Source organism: Rhipicephalus microplus, chromosome 3 (genome assembly GCF_043290135.1).
Source record: "Rhipicephalus microplus isolate Deutch F79 chromosome 3, USDA_Rmic, whole genome shotgun sequence".
In the NCBI taxonomy this organism is placed as follows: Eukaryota; Metazoa; Arthropoda; class Arachnida; order Ixodida; family Ixodidae; genus Rhipicephalus; species Rhipicephalus microplus.
Window position 1 is genome coordinate 116,209,387 of NC_134702.1, and position 17,625 is coordinate 116,227,011.

At 44.3% G+C, this 17,625-nt stretch overlaps 1 protein-coding gene across 1 annotated transcript; it reads left to right on the forward strand.

Moving 5' to 3' along the window:
* The first annotated feature begins 14,623 nt into the window (after positions 1-14,623).
* On the forward strand, positions 14,624-16,512 carry LOC142803887 (uncharacterized). The gene is made up of 2 exons (XM_075890159.1): positions 14,624-16,068; positions 16,166-16,512. The coding sequence occupies exons 1-2, from the start codon at positions 15,966-15,968 to the stop codon at positions 16,423-16,425; spliced, it is 363 nt and encodes a 120-aa protein (XP_075746274.1). The 5' UTR covers positions 14,624-15,965; the 3' UTR covers positions 16,426-16,512.
* Positions 16,513-17,625: the final 1,113 nt, after the last annotated feature.

Below are 17,625 nucleotides of genomic sequence, written 5' to 3' on the forward strand. Positions count from 1 at the left end.
CTATTCCAGAAAGCTGAACCTATGTTTGGTACAGAATTTTGTAACCACACGATGCTTGTACAGATGAAATGTGGCCACACATAGCAACTTCTGAGCTTTTTTATGAAATGACCTCGCAGTATCTGAAAACATTTGTTTTTTTGTTTACTTCATAGTTCCCAGTGAAATATTTCTCTTGTTCCTCTCATTGAACAATGACATTTGGTGTGACTAAGGTGTTCCTAATGCCTCTCTATGAGATCAGAAAAACGATTCTCCTTGAAATTGCTTCACAAGCATTTCCTAAGTTATTGAATGACACTGCTTGCACATGTACAAACATTTGCTAGTTTTATTGAGGGTTGATGATAAAGGGAATCAGTTGGTGCATCCAAGCCGGACAGAGATTGACTGGCCCTGAAAAGGGCCGTTTAGTTATATAATTGCAGCTTGTTCCAGATAGACAGGGCTTCATTCTGTAGAAATGGTAACTCATCACACTGGTTCCCCAGCATGAAGAGCATAACTTGATGCTAACACTGACTCAGATGTTCTGAAATGTCATAGAGGGTACATGAAGGCTGGGTACATGAAGGTTGCAGTTATACTAACTGTACAGTCAGCATGTTTGTGTGATATGTGCATAGCTGCATCAAAGCCACGTGTGAGAATTGCGTGAACAGCTGAAAATCTCAATGGCAGCATAGCTTAAGAAGTCTGTCATCCCTTTTTTGCCAGTTTCCAATATCATCCTTCCCTTTTCATGCATCTTCTTTCAATATATCTGGGGTTTTAATTCCCAAAAACACGATATATTAATGAGAAGCAAATTTTGAACATCTGGTGTTCTTTACCATCTTCACTTGTTTGCAGCGCAACACCAGAAACACAGGACAGGGAAGGAGCAAAAGAGAAAGAAAAGACGGCGCCGACTCTGAAAAAGACGGCACTGACATCATGACACGCACATGTCATGATGTAAGCTGCCCAAAGAGTGGCCTCTTATGAGAATAGTGAAGAATTGGGAATAGGATCTACCAGTAAGGGCTTTGTGTGCAATTCACAAAGTGTGAAAAAGATCCACCAGGGGTGAACCACAGGTACATGGTGCACTCTGGTTGAGAGAGAGCAGAGTAAAACAGATGTGCCAGACAGGAGATTATAAATGGTTTTGTCTGGAACTGGTGCCAGACCGAGCTTTGATTAAGCGTAAGGGAGTATTGAGTGCCAGGCCAATCTGATCCCATTCCTGTGATGGGGTGCAATGTGATGACAGGTGCGAATTCCATTTTCTTTTTTTTCCATGGGTTTAGGGAAATTATTTTTCAGGGATCAGATGGAAATACCTCCGACATACATACTAACATGCTTATTCTTGGGCGTAGTCATGCCTAGCCACCAGATGGGGAGAAAAAGGAATGTTTCCCAAAATGTGCGATAAAGTGTTTGGTGCTACGCCTTGACGAAAGTATTGATAGGTGCTTTGGAAATCGGTACGCCATTTCTGTAATCGTTAAATATGCAACTGCATGTGCCACTGCTAGAGATAGCGTGACATTCCCAGCCATTTCGGGGTAAGCCGTTTTAATCTACATGAAGATGTTAATGAGCCCGTTCTCCATCACAGCAGTAGCTGTGGCCATTCCTTCAACTAGGCCTACTGCAGCGCCAACTAAACGTCTGCATGAATTTAGCGCTAGTACCGTACATAATAATCAGCACATGCCTTGGGTTCACTTTGATGGTGTTGTGAATTCATCTTGCGTGACAATGGTTTAAGTTGCACGCGTGCCTTAACCATTACTGCAATAGGAGACCATGATTTATCGTCACGCATGGTGTTGCTTAGCTCGGTCCTCAGTGTTCGAAGCAGGTTCCGCCTTGTGAGTGCCTGAGAGAGGCATAAGAGTTGATTTCTGCTCTGTGTTTCTATAATTCCCTAGCCTGTATTATACAGGAAGCGAATAGTGCTGGTGTGCGTCAGCTGCCTCGGTGCGCTCTCAACCGCCTGCCTGGTAAGACTGATCGCTCATTCTATCAGCGCCTTGTCGTACTCCCTCCTCACACTGCGACATGTCCTCCACTTGGAGGACATGATGACGGAACAAGATGATACGAAGCCCAAAACCGCAATGTTTGCAAGCCACAACCCGAGCAAACAATTCAACGGTGAGGCCAGAAAATCTACCTGACTAGGCCTGGAGCAACAAGCCAGAGGCCAGAGAGCATATTCTTGGCTGGATAGATGGATGGATGTGGCTGTACCCTTTAGATCGGGCGGCGGCTAACGCCACCTAGCCGTAATGCTTAGTGAACTAACCACTAGATTTTTTTTTCCTTTAAATAGTAAAGTTGGACGGTTACTTTGAAGTGAAGGGTTTAATTTTCAATCGTGCCTTGACTTTAGCCATCAATCAGATAACCTCCTTCTAGTTAAGTCTACCCGCTTAAAGTCTATTTTGCCCTCCCTGTCCCTAAACACCAGTGCTTTGAAAAACTCTGCGCCATCATCTTGAACTATAAGGTGAAGCCCTTTACAGAGCATTGTCAAGTGTTCGGCAGTTTTTTCTTTCTCTTCACACGCACTGCATACTGTGTCTACCCCTTCGTATTTGGCCCGATATATCTTGGTTCGCAATACTCCTGTCCTGGCCTCAAACAATAGAGAACTACCCTGAGTATTATCATAGATCCTTTCTTTGGCAATTTCCTGCTTAAAAGTTCGATAGATCTCTAGTGCGGACTTCTTAATCATGCCAATTCTCCACATGTCAGTCTCCGTTTCCTGCAGTTCCTTTTTAACCGATAGTTCTTTCTGGTTTGGCCACCTGCTGTTTTCTAAGTATTTACCAGTCAATTTCCTGGTTCGCTTCCTCCATTTTGTATTGACATTCTTCATGTACAAGTAGCTGAAAACCTTCATAGCCCAACGCTCCTCCCCCATTTCTCTCAATCACTTCTCAAATTTTATCTTGCTGCTAGCTTCCCTGCCATCAAATGATGTCCATCCCATATCACCTTGTACTCCCTGGTTTGGTGTATTCCCGTGAGCTCCTAAAGCAAGCCTACATATTTCACGTTGCCTAATTTCTAATCTTGCTTGAACTTCTGACCTCATGCACAAGACCGCGTTGCCGAACGTCAGCCCAGGAACCATGACCCCTTTCCATATTCCTCTCACAACATTATACCTATTGTAATTCCACAGTGCCCTATTTTTCATCACTGCTGCATTCCTGTTATCTTTAGTCGTCACGCATATTTCGTGTTCCCTCAGGTACTCGGTCCCATTGCTTATCCATACGCCCAGTTATTTGTATTTATCTGTTATCTCTAGCGTGACTTCCTGTATTCTAAGCTCACTACCTTTGTTATCATTGAAAATCATGACTACTGATTTTTCCTAACTGAATCTAAAATCTAACCTATCTCCCTCATTACCACAGATGTCCATCAACCTCTGCAAATCTTCCTTGTTGTCGGCCATTAGCGCTATATCATCTGCGTAGATTAATGCTGGTAGTGCCTGATCAATGAGTTTTCCTTGTTTGACTAAAGAGAGGTTGAAGCCAAGTCCACTTGCCTCTAATTTGGCCTCTAATCCTTGTAGGTACATCATGAATAAGAAGGGTGACAGTGGGCACGCCTGCCTAAGTCCACGTTTCACCACTGTGGGCTTGGATACCTGTTTTTCCCACTTTTTAACTACCTTGTTAGTTTTAGAGATTTCCTTTAAACGATTAGTGACTCCATCTTTTACACTCAGTGTGTCTAGTATTCCCCACAAGTCCTCTTGAACCACGCTATCGTACGCTCCCTTGAATTTCTGCAGGCCGGTAGGAAGCTTCACAGCGCAGCGCCTGATCTTGTGAAACGGCGCAGCCATGCAGGCAGGGCATTCAATTCCCTCCCTATTTTTTGTATACTACTGTCCTTGTGTACATCGTAGAACACATAACAGTAATGATAGCAAACAGATCATTGATTCGGGTAGGCTTGGTGTTTTTATTTAAAATGGAACAACGAGGAAGCTGCTGAAGCTCGTGCCTGTATACAGCTGCTTTATATGGAGACGAAACTTTAGCGAAAAAAAAAATGTAATGATAAACAGTAGGCTCATAACAAACATTTCTCTGAGGGTGCATGGAATATATGTCCCATGCAAGGCTATGCATTGCAGTCCTTACTGCATTAATTATGTAAACGTACTGCAGGGCATGCAAGTGTATGCAGACACACGCTGACGAAATGACATTTTTTGCTACATACAAACGTGCACCGCACCAAATAAGACGCACGTGTTTGTATAGTCAGGGAACACTCGTGAATAATGATGAAATCACACAGCTGGCTTACAGTATAAAACAAACACAATTGCGAACAATAAAATGCGACGTTGTTTAAAGAGGCGCACCCAGGTTACGAGGAGAATTATCAGTATGGCATACCCACCACGTGTCAAGCTTTTGCAACATCTAAAGAGACTAAATATGGAAAGTTGCCTTTGTAAGTTAACATGACAGTACCAAATGGAGAAGCCACACGAGAGAACAATTCATTGTGGGCTAAAGAATGTGTTTTAAATATTATACACAGCTTTGCAAGATAATATCGACGATTTTTACTCGTCTAGGTGTGGGAGGTGTAGGCCTGATGAAATGCGATGTTGCTTCAGAGCCTTCCTTTCGTAATATTGCAATTTTATTCAACTCTTTCAAACGCGGCACCGTAAATTTCTTTTGGGTGCTCGAACACGGCAAGCAGGTCGCGGGGCAAAATCTTTGTAACATTTTATTACCGAAACAGCGATACTAGCAATGCTTGAGCTACACTTGCTGTTTTCTAAATTGTAACCTCCTCAATCTCATCACTGTGATCAGGAAACAGAGAGGAAAAGTACAGCAGTAGTACGTAGAGAAATATTCAATTTCAAGCCCTTTAGCAATATCATCTAAACAAATTGCCAGTTCACTGTTGAATTCTCGATGGAAACAAACAGCTGATCAGAGACGCAAGCTTGGCTTGGCACTGGCTTGGCCGTTCATACAGAGCCGAAGGCCGCTGCAGGAAACTGGATTGCGGATCGTATTGAGACAAAATATTTTATACATTTTTGTTTTCTTTGTTTCATTTCTCTAATTGCTCTTGTGATGGCGTGGACCGCGCTTCGTGATCTCATGTACCGGCGCACTGTTTTTAAGTTTAGTATGGTGCACGATAATACATGATTGCGTGCTTTAATTCAAGAAGGTTCGCGAGTATGGCAGCAACACTGCAATGTCCGGAAGAGGATAGTAGTAGAACCAGTAGCAGCTGCATGCCCGGGTGGAGCGACTGATGCCCAGATGGAGGAATGTCAACCCGATGCCTTTTGTGTTGGCCGTTCTGGCAGTTCCGTCGACATTATAGAAAGAGACGACCCCGTCGCTTGTCCTCTTCTCTTTTCCTTCGGGCATCAGCGACAACATTGACGGACGACGTGTTCGACTTCACCGTGCACGTGAGTATAAATTGGTTTTTCATTCGAGTGAATTCTTGTTCAGATTTGCAACTTGTCGACTTCATCCTGATCACCTGTCACCGGCAATAAGTCACATACGTGTGATATTTAGGTGAAATAAATGATAATGCACATTTTCTACTTCATTTGCGTGACTTAGCTACACCAGGACATGAGGTAAAGCCTTTGTTGCCTAGCCACTAGCAGGCAAGATTGATCACTCGCATCCTTCAGTTCACGAATCAACGCGCCTGCCTTAAAATTAGTAAGCTGCTCGCAAAGAAATCTTACCGAGGCAATTTTGTTTTCTGTGAACAATGCACCGTAGATTTGTCTTGAATAACAAAAAAAAACTTGAAAAATAAATGTCGCGACCTTTTAGAAAACGCCGTGTCTAAGAGCTAGACGCGGCATTTTGTAAAAGGCTCATTAAATTCAGTATTTTTTTCGTAGTTTCTGCTTGAAATTATTATTGTCTATGAATTTCATGGCCCAATCTTTCACTTTGGCTGAAATTCTCGGCGGCAAAAACTTTGTTCAGTGTCCCTTTAAGGGCAGGTGTAGATGCCATCATTTCAGTCGCAAATCTTTTTGCTAGTCGGTCGGCTGGTTAACAATAAGGGTACTAACTAGAGTTCCAGATTTCATCAGCAGCACATCATCATGGCTTCATCAGATGCTGCATTATATACATTCTATCCTCGTTTTTAAATAGGTGTACCGTATGGTCCACTGTTACAGGAAACAAGCGAGCTCATGGACAGTGAGCCATGTGGTGCTAACTGGCAGCGAGGCTTGTGAATGGGACGCATGCGCATAGAATCGGGGTGCGCCCAGTTTTGTCTGCCATTTCTCCGCCTGTACGCATGACAGCATTGGAAAGCGCATCCGTATTTTAGCTGCGCAATTTATCTAGCCCAGTGCCTCCTTCTTCAGGGATTTCCTGTGAGCACAAAAAATGCATGATTTTAATCGTTGCTGCAGTGTTTTGCAAGTTGTCACCGTAAAGCACATCATATTTTTCGCATAATGCTCGCTGCAACTAGCAAGTTTTGATGGCTCAAAATGCTGTTCAGGTCTGATGTAGCAAACATTTTAAGCTCGTCCTCGTGACCATGAAATATTGGTTTATTAAATAATGGAAGGCAGAGTTGGTATCAGTTGATTTACAGTGTGAAAATGAAAAGTGCGAAGGACCGTGCCTCGCAAGTAAGCCCCGAGAGCATGAGCAGAGAAGTAGCAGATGAGGATGCTCATGCGCTGCATTTCCAAATCTCACCAGCACTAATGCTTGACGGACTGCTGGCCACGCATTAGCGTGTTCTTTCTGAAACAGGACTTTGGCCCTGTAAGCAAGTTCTTGAAGGGCATAAGTAAAACGTAGAATGGGCCCCCTAAATGCACCCATCCTTGAACCATTGGGCTTATGAATTAGTGCCTTTTTCAAAATACAACTATTCTGAGCAATAAATTGTGACAGAACAATGCACGAAGTTTAAAAATGGGAAAAAAGTCTTTAAATGTCCCCTTTATACATAGTGTTCTTGTGATGTCACTTCTGCCGTTGTCGCCCTCTCCCGCCATGCCCGGGTAACTCCTTGGGTACCTACGGCAGTTCACGTGCTGCAGTGCGGTTTGTTGGGGGCTCGTCATCTGTTGCTGTGAACGATGTGGAAGCATTGTGGTTTTTTGTTGTCTTACTTTAACGAGCTCATTGGATTAGGAAGGCCTCGCTCGTTCACTCGATACAAGACCAGATAATCAAGATGTGCGACACATACACCAGCCACGGCGTACACCGGCTGCCCGCCACAACCTATGAGGGCCTATTGTCTTGCTTTCACTACGAATTGCCTGGCCCAAAAACAAGTGAAAGCTCAAAATCTCTCGAGCCGCAATTTTAAGAGTGGATGTGCGAAGCGCAGCTGCTCCCATCGAAAACTAGTCGTGCAGAGCTAGGCGAGTTTACAAGAGATATAATATTATGAATATATTGTCACGGCCTACGCCACCAAAGTAGCAATGCCCCCCCCCCCCCCCCCCCCAAGTGTTTTAAACAGTGCTGATGTTGAGCTTGCTTGAGCCTCTTTGATTGCAATTTGTGGAAATAGTCGAGGAAAATATTATACAAGGCAGATAGCGACTTTGCGTGGTGTGTGCCGCGGTAATGCCAGTCATCACTTTATTTTTCGCGTATGCTTTAACACACTTTTTACTTTGTATTTTGCTTTTGTTGTACGGTAATGTACAGTGGAGTCACTGAACATGATACAGACCGTGTATAGAATTAATTGACTTATTAAAAAAAATCCTGACGCCCAACTTGAACCGATCGGCTATACTTCAGAGTGAACTAATATTGTTTCTCATTCTTTATAGTTTCTTTCAATGCAATACCAAATCTCCGCGATCGCCATCACGGTTTTAACCGCCTTCCTCGCCATCATGATTTTAACTCCGGACAAGTTTGTATGTACAGTATCTTGGTAAGCTATATCTGTTTGCAGGTAAATACTTGGCTATGGCACTTACCCGTAATGAAGTTGCACCTGAAGATGCAAATATTGCAAAGTTTCTTGAAGTAGCTTTTGTTAATCTGCACCAGCCAAATACGCTGGTACTTTTAGGAAAATCGGAATGTGCGTTCTCAATTTTAGGTTATAACTTTCAGCGAAGAAACACCCTAAGCTCTGCTCCCTCTGCGTGGACTACTAAGTCAACTTGCCTCACTAGCAGCTCATAATTTCTCAAACTTGCATCGTGAGGCAAAACTAAACGGGTGCAAGCACAAGGAGACAACATGGCAGTTGTAGGCGATAGATTCGGTTGGTGCCCGGGCATGTTGGTGGCGCATTTCGGAAGTGACGAAAAGGTGCTGCGAGATGCACGTGCACACTTTGTATAGTTGCTGTATTGGACAGCAAACTTTTTTTTTTATCTGGGCAGCTTTACCAAAGGAAGCTTCATCATATGGCGTGATAAATGAAGCGAATCCACAGGTTGAACCACATCATAGCCTCGCTGTGCTTTTGTACTTTTTTTAGCTCGCAAAATTTATTTGTACATATAAGTGACAACTTGCCAGTAATAAGGCAGCACTCGTTTCTTCACCATATAATCATCTCCGGTGTGCTGCTGCCTCAATATTTCTAATTTAAAGCATTTACACCATTGTATGCTAACTTTTCCTTCAAAGTGAGACAAGCCACATGTGTATCGTAGATCAAGAAGCATGCCAGTTTTACGTACTTGCAAGGTAAACATCAGAAATGCACAGTTGATCAAAAATACTAGTATAATGGTGCATCTACATAGCAGAGCACCTGTGGCACCTCGGGAACAAGATAATGCCACATATGTTACAACAGATAATTAAGAAAGACATGGGACATGCCTGAACAAGTAGAAACAAAAATAAAATGGCACGTGGCAGCGAGCGAAGGCGGCAAGGGGGGGGGGGGGGGAACTGTGGGACTGCAGTGGATGAACGTAGGATGTGTGTCTAATATGTGGAAGAAAAAAAAAAATTCAAAATTTTGGCGACTGAAATGGGGGTGACTTAGTGCGCTCACGACGAGAGTAAACACGGTTATTATTTTTTTTCAAATCTCTTTTGAAAGCCACGAAAAATCTGTATGTGGTGCAGCCTAACAGAAGGTCCGTGAAGGCAAATTATGAATTCGTTGTTGTACAAAGACCTTTTTTTTTTGTCATGCGCACCATCCCCGTCGCGGTGGTCTAGTGGCTAAGGTACTCGGCTGCTGACCCGCAGGGCGCGGGTTCGAATCCCGGCTGCGGCGGCTGCATTTCCGATGGAGGCGGAAATGTTGTAGGCCCGTGTGCTCAGATTTAGGTGCACGTTAAGGAACCCCAGGTGGTCTAAATTTCCAGAGCCCTCCACTACGGCCTCTCTCATAATCATATAGTGGTTTTGGGACGTTAAGCCCCACATATCAATCAATCAATCATGCGCACCATAAATAGTGCTCAAAATTTAATTGCATATGTTGTTTTCATCCTCGCTGTATTCCGTGCTGTTTATGATGTAAAAAAAAATTAGCACGCTGAAGTGGTGCTGCTTTTGGGCAACAGTTGAAAATGGCGGGGTGCATGAATGCGGAATGCTGCCGCTTACACTCAAATCACTCTTGTGGTCACCTCCCACTGTTTGCAGCATGTGTTGTGTATACACAGCTGCATATTTCCTAGCTACAAAAATTTGATTTTATGTGTTTCACGCCATTTTTCCATGTAACTATTCCACAATTACACACACTGATCAGCAGGCTTTCAATTGCGCTGAAGGACACACGTGCCATAAAATTCATAGTCGATTCTTTCAAGAAACCGTATGTAAAGGCTGAAGCTTCATGCGTACATACACACACACACACCATATTGTATTTTGTACTTTATGAAAGCTGCGAAGGTCTCATGTGCCTCCAAGCGTAACCTGTCTTATTTATTCTCTATCACCGCAAATGTTTTGTAAGTTTCAAATAAAAGTACTTTGCGCATAGCCACGTTTGGGTAATTTTTTGTGTAGGTGTTATTTGAGCAGCCTACAGTGTTTACTTTATAAGCCTGTATGTATATGTTGCATTATAGGGATGCAGAATGTGTGTGGCTGTACAATATAGATGAAGTGTAAAAATTAAGTGTGTCTATTGTAGTGTTCTTGCAACCAATCTTACCCCCGTATTCTAGAACGTCCCTCCACTCAACGCTTCACCTTCACTTGAGATGGCTGATGGGAGCGCCGTCTCTAAGCAGACAAAGTCGCTGCATGTCAGCAATAATCTGCTCTGATTCTCGAGTAGCGCAGCGTCGCTTTCAAACGAGCAGCGGCAGAGTGCTCAACTCTGTCAAGTGAAGGGTGAAAGTCGAGTCGGGGAGCGTTTATGAATATGGGGGTTAGTTTTCTTGTCTGCCATTAACACTGGATTGATGCTACTTCGCTCTAGCTGTACAGTGCTCTCCAAAGCTCAAGGAGGCACCGCACGGGGAAGGCTCGGAGCAAACCATGCGTGAGTTTCCTTTCATTGTTACACTATGCACGTATTAAGTAATAGACTTTAATGTATGCTATTTGTATTGTGCAAGTTTTTGGGGACATACAACTTCCAACACTTATATGTTCTGACGAAAATCACGCAAGAATGAGAGAAGCTTGTGCAAAAATTATGCAAGAGTGTAAGAAGCTTTTGCAGAAGTCTGTGAAATGAAGTTTTGAAAATTTGTGGCAATGTGTCATTGTACAATGGTCAACAGTCTTGCTCAGCATGCTTGACTGCAGGGCTCACGGCTGCACAGGCGCATCTGCGGAGTGCCTGATGCATGATGGGCCAAATGTCAGCCTGCACACTGGTGCCTCTTATCCCCGTTTGTCTGTTACATCAATGTCTCTTGTAAAGGGGATCAACTGTGCTACCTTTTTTTTTTCGAATGTAATGAGTTCTTTTTGCAGATTATTGTTGTTTTAAGGTAGAGCCTCACATTTCAATCAAATACTGAAGATTCTATTTTTCCTTCTAGATGCTATGAAGTCACTCCTTGTGTTACAATAGAGTGAACACTGTTATGAGAAAAGCTACTTTATGGAGTTAACTCACTCCATATTGACTTAACACACAGAATTATTGAAAACTACACTCCATTCCAGCTGCATTAGGAATAATATTCATTTGCATACTTCTGTTTCTTTTGTTTGTTTGTTGGCTGGAGGTTTGGAGTATAGAGTGGCCAGAGGGCACTGTGTAGTCTTTCTTCATCTTCCCAATTTTGTGAACATCAATTGATAGGCGTATGGGAAGCAGCCAGCATGCTGAAACAGCGGTGCAAGCATACAAGATGTTCACCATTGCATGCAGTCAGTTGCTGTGAGCAACCTACTGGATACAATTAACTGCGAGTGGTGAACTAACGCTGCACTATGTGTGCCTCCTGGAAAGCTGCAATGGTAAAGTGCCACGATCGTATAGTAACATGGATAAAATCGCAATTTGTTTGTTGAATAATTTTGCAACAGAATCAATGGAGTTTTGGATAAATTTGTGTATCTGCCTGGTTCATCAAAGCTACAGAGGCAAACGCGGTATATACTCGCATATTATGTGTACTTTTTTTGTCAATCCGGTTATGTGCGAAGCTAGTAGGAATCGCTGGCCTAAAAGCTCAACTGGGAATATATGTTGCAGGCGCTGTCACAGCTGTCTCAAAGCGGATTGTCATTTGTTTGCTAAGCCTGTTCAAATGCCCCCATTTTCTTGAAGTTCTTCCGAACATTGCTCACAAAAACCAGTTCCCACGACAGGGTTATACCGGAGAACATAAGTACTCTCCAATAATTGTCGGGAACCCAACGTAAAGTAAGATGCAGACAAGGAAGCGTGATGCCAACACAGTTCTGTGTGTGTCGCCCTTCATGTGTGTGTGTGTCCATTCCTTGTCCCAGTCTTCTATTGCGTTGTGTTCCCTCCGATATCTAACCAACACACCCAAGCTTCTATGCTAAGTCTTATTCAACGCACTCTTCTGCTGGCTCCCATACTGAATATTGCATGTCGAAGAACTCCACGCTGATGTGCTTAGCGGTAGCACGGTTTCAGTTTTCTTCGGTAAGCTTTATAACAGCAATCTGCCTCGTATATAATTATTGTAGCCTATCACAAGGAACGGTAAAAACGCAATGGCCAGATGGCGAAACCGTAAAAAAAAAAAAAAAATTAGTGCGAAAACCTGCCTCATCTAGTTGATATGACAGGTCCTTGCACGCGTTCAACATCTGTGCTGTGTCTCGGGAATACATCCTTGCCGTGGAAGAGGTGGGAAGATAGGAGGCAAACCTTTAGGCATTTCGGACAACACATAAACAGGTTTCGGTTTTCAAGTTCGATATTCTAGGGAAAGCATAAAAGTTCATGGAAGAAGGGACCTTGCACTCAGTCCATTTTGTGTAAGACTGCACTCGCCTGCTCGACAAGAGATGTGCCTGACCAGAGCATCATGAAGTCAAATGTGTCTGTGTGTGTGCCGGCAAGGTGGCTCGGGCTGGTTGGGGAGGGCAAAGTATGCGAGCAAAAAGTTTCTTGTAGTAAAGCAGGCTGGCTAATTATACTGGTGAGCAAATTATGTGAGGATGCAAATTGTGCGAGTAAATATGGTATGTACTCTTGTATGTTTCAGCTCTATTGCTACGGATCCTGCGGATCCAACTTGGCATCCGGCAGCAACAAAGACAGGTTCTGCAGGAGGTGCGACAGCTGAAGCACGAGGTACGGCTCTTGTCCGTGCCTCAGCACGCCCAGCCAGCACAGCGCCCCTCTGACCTTCCCCGGCTGCCTGCTGGTACAATTAGAGAAGTGGAGGCAGCAGAGGCAGCTGTGCAGAGTAAAGCTGTGGCTGTGGCTTTGGTGTATATTTCTTGATTTTTAATATGCCTATGTAACATGCAGAAATTTAGTACTGCTTTAAGATACTGTGTTTCGGGAAACAAACTAGTCAGGTTATCTCATGAGCCACTGTACTACAGTCGAATATGAATAATTCGTACTCAAAGAGGCCAGAAAATTTGTTCAAATTAAAAGAAGTTCAAAATAATGAAAGTTACCATAATTACTTGAATCTAACACGCACCTTTTTTCCGGTTAAGAGAGTTCATAAATCGCATGTGCATTAGAATCGAGTACGAAAAAAAAAATGAATATGGTCATTCTATTGCCATCGCCACTTACAAAATGGCCGCCCCCTACGTGCGTCGGCATGGCGCGTCGGTCATTTCTGCCTATGTGTTTCCCATGCGCGGCACTTCATACGTGTGCTGAAAAGTTCGTCATCTTGTAGTACATTAGCATCGACGGCATGGTAGGGCCGACTCCAAAAACTCGACGAGTGCACCACAATGCTGCTTCTAAAAGAAAAGTCGTCGCGTGTGCCGGAACGGACAGAAATCGGGCCGCATCGCGGTCATTCGGAGTTCCCGAAACGTGCGTGCGGGACTGGCGGAAACAAAAGCAGAATATTGTCAACAGCAAAGATTCACGCAAAGGCTTCAGTGGACCACAGCAGGGTCAGTTTCCACAAATTGAAGAGCTGCTCGGCGAGTATGTGATTAAGCAGTGAGCGGCACAGCGGCCCGTGACGACAGAACTGCTCCAAGTGCAGGCTATGCAGTTAGCCTTAGAAAAAGGGCTAATGCAGAGCCATTTTAAAGCGAGCAGGTGCTGGCTAACGAACTTTATCAAGAGAAGGGCTTTTCTCTCCGAAGGCGAACGGGCATATGCCGGAAGTTGCCGGAGGAGTACGAAGAAAAGCTTCAGAGTCTTCAGAGGTTCCTCCTAAACTTGCGGCACAACAACGGCTACCTGCTTGGGCAAATCGGGAATGCCGATCACACGCCTCTTTACGACATGCCTAGCACCACAACCGTCTAGGAGAAGGGGGCGAAGCAAGTTTGTGTACTGACATCGGGCCACGGTAAAACTAGAGTGACAGCAATGCTCCGTTGCACGTCAGATAGGCATAAGCTTCCCCCGTACTTCATATTTAAACGGAAGACGCTCTCAAAAAGAGTCGTTTTCCCGAGTGGTGTGATGAAGCGGGCCGACGAGAAAAAAGAGTGCGCGTTGCAACCGATGTCTTAGTTTTTTTTTTTTTTTTGTCGTGGAAACCGGGCGCGCGTTACCGTCGAGGGCGCGGTAGAATAGAGTAAATACGGCAAACGAGCGGAGGGCTCACCATGCAGTGATGCATGTGCATGGAGAAGTTTTATTCACAAATTACAGGACATCCGTCATTAATTAAAGTAGTCAATACATGTCTGTATACGTTGGCCTTGCAACGAGTCAAGTTTTGCATGCAGTTTGCAAAGCATTTGTACTTCGGCTTCAGTATTCTCCTGGCAAAAGAAGTTGCGCGCGGCAATGTCCAGTGCTGACACTCTTCGAAGACAACTGTGTTTCCACTGTTACCATCTGCGCTGCAGCCGGAGCGTGGCCAGCACATGATGAGAAAGGAGGAGCATCTCCACCTGGAGAAAAGCAGATCGGCATTTGAGAGAGAAACACTCCGCGGCAGCTTTTTTTTTTCTCTCTTCATGCGCGGTGTTGAAAGGAGAAGAGTCTCTACATAGCAGGAACGAAAAACAGGGAAGGGTGACACCGGCGCGTTGCAGATCGGCATGAGAGAAAGCCAACTCTCTGTGACAGCTTTTTTTCCCCTCTTTCTCTTCGTGCGCAGTGTTAAGAGGAGAAGGGTCTCTACGTGGCAGGGACGGAAAAAGCCGAAGCGTGGCACAGGAATGTCGCAGATTGGCATTTGGCAAACATTCCACCGCAGTCTTTTCTTTCCTTTTGTTCATTTTCTTCTTCAAGCACAGCGATGAGGTGTCTGAAGTGCCACCGCAGGATTGGGCGGGGTGCTGAGAGCATTTTCGGAGCGCGGTATAGCTTTGATAGGACCACAGCGTCAGTTCGAATTAAGTGTGTTGGAATTAATGAGATTCGACTGTATTTACTATAGTCTGTGAAGTCCGAGTGAACTGTCCTAAGCTAGCAGACGATGTAGGCGGCATCGTGTGTTTGATGGGCAGTGACTAGCAATAGCCTGCTTAAAACAGACATTCAGCAGTTTTGTTCATTTATCACCCTATTTTGTGCCCGCTGCGGCTCTCTCTACTTTGAGCTACGGTTCACCCTGCCTTGTGTTAGCCGATTTCTTACTTTTTTAAAAATCTAACATGCACCCAATTTCGCAGGGTGAAGAAAAATGCACCTATTGTGGTGAGATTTCTATAGCGACATGCCTCTTTGTTGGCTATCACAGAAAAATATAAACAGCAAATGGTGCGACCATCTAGTGCGACCTTTATTATTCTATCAGTTTCATCTATGACCAAGATTTGGTCGCTCTAAGGTTGCCTCTTAGTACGCCTTGATCATGTTCATTTATCTTGTTGTGCTCTGCTTACAATGCATTGATTAAAAACATGTCCAAGCTTCTTTTTGAATTCTACATATTTTATCGTTTTTCATCTGTAGAAGCTACTCCTGGTCAACATTCAGGCAAAGACATTGTAACCTCGAAGAAACGTGTATTGGAATTTGAGCACTGTACAAAGTAATTATACTATTTCATAGTTAGAATAAATATTTATTAAGGGTTATAACAGTGTTGTATTTGATTTCATAACAGCGAAACTGCATTCAGAGAAGGACTCTAAAAGGTTCTCACACTGTGTGTGAGAGGGCTGATGTGGAAACCATTTTAGGTCAAGTGAGTTGAAGTTAGCGTAAAAAAACAATGAAATGTTGTGATGCCCAAAAATTCAAGTTGTTGTTTTCAGTGTCCTCTTCTTGCAGATTTTTATCATGAAAACATTTCGATGTGCTGTTGCGTTTACCCCGTCTATGCTTCTTGCATTTTTTTACAGCGCAAGCACCTCCTGCAGATTGGAGGACGTGGCCTTTGAGAAATTGGTGTGAATGCCATGAAGGCTGTATTGGCACATGACGTGCAAGTGCTGTACAGCCTTCATGGCAGAAAAGGGAAAAGGGCCTTTGTGAACCTGAGGCTCTGTAGATTAGTGACAGGTTAGACTTGTTCATTGTTTTATGTGCGTGTACCCTTGTGTATTCTCTGTACTGCAGTGCTTCATGTGTACTATGGTATTTCTGTTCTTGTATGCAGATGTCATCTGCCAAAAAGCAGGGTGCGACCAGGCGGAGGCCCTCAACTTTATTAAGAGGTGGCTGCCAGGGTCTGGTCGCTGTGGGGGCAGGAAGCGGCGCTTCAGAGAAGCATTTGTTGTGGAGCAGCCCGATGATCCCCACTCTCAGAGTGCAGATTATCGGCTGCTCGCGGCAGCTGGCTTCCTGCCCAGCCACAGCAGCCAGGGCCTTGACAGCACCACTGCCCCTGTGCCCCCAACGCAACCTGACCTGCAGTAGAGCGGGCCTTTTTTAGTTGTGTATATATATTTTTCAATGTGTACATTTTTTATTGTACCAAATAAATAAAAAAAAACAAAGAATAAATGGTCTGCAGACTGTCGGTGCTGCACTGTTCGGCTAGATTATGCTGATTCGGAAGCACCATCACCATGTTTTAGTTACAAAAAAATGCTCTAAACTGTACGAATATTCTCGATTATCATGTGGGGGACATATGTGGGGATTGCAAGTGGGGGACATACGCTTTCAGCATTTACTTCCTAACGACTTTTTTCGATCTGCTGTACCAAATACCAGTACCAAATAAAGCACTCGCTATTGCAAAAGATAAATTGGTAAAAAAATAAACTACACTTCTAGTGTTAGCAAAGGGAATGAAGTATAAAAGATGAAATAGATCGAGTAACTGCTTTCAGTTCTCAGAATTCAATTTTCTGTTGCCCCAAGTATACAAGGCTGCAAAGCTACAAGAGCGGGTCATCGAGGCATATTGTTTAAATCTTCCGGTAAGAAAAATTCCCTACTAATAATGGTTACATAATGGCAAGCCAATCAGTAGCCAATATTCGTCGTGCAGGAAACATCGGTGTAATAACGGCATTTGATTGGCTGCAATGTGGCCCTGGATTGGTCCAATGTTGGTCGTACATCCGTAGCCAATATTCGTCGTGCAGCAAACATCGGCGTAAAAATGGCATGTCATTGGCTGAAATATGGCCCAATGTTGGCCGAACATTGGCAGCTTTGTCGGCAATACGATGGGCCTTCGTCGGCCCAATGTTGGTTGCATACTGGCTAAAACATCGGCAAAACGTCGGCCCATCATTGGCTTGAACGTCGGCCCGACATTGGAAGAAGTTGCACTTCCGACGTCGGCCCGACGTCGGTGCCGATGTTAGCCGATGTTGGTCCAAGATTGGTCCAACGGCGGCGTGCTGCCTGGGAAGTAGCTTGCCATCGGTGAGTACCATGATTTTCTAAGGCGGTTTTGTTGGGCAGCATTGGCAATGTGTTGATGCTGCCCGAGAAGCAAGAGCATGTATTGCCCGGCATTTGTTGCGTGAAGCAACGTATCCCAGGCAGCACGCCGCCGTTGGACCAATCTTGGACCAACATCGGCTAACATCGGCACCGACGTCGGGCCGACGTCGGAAGTGCAACTTCTTCCAATGTCGGGCCGACGTTCAAGCCAATGAT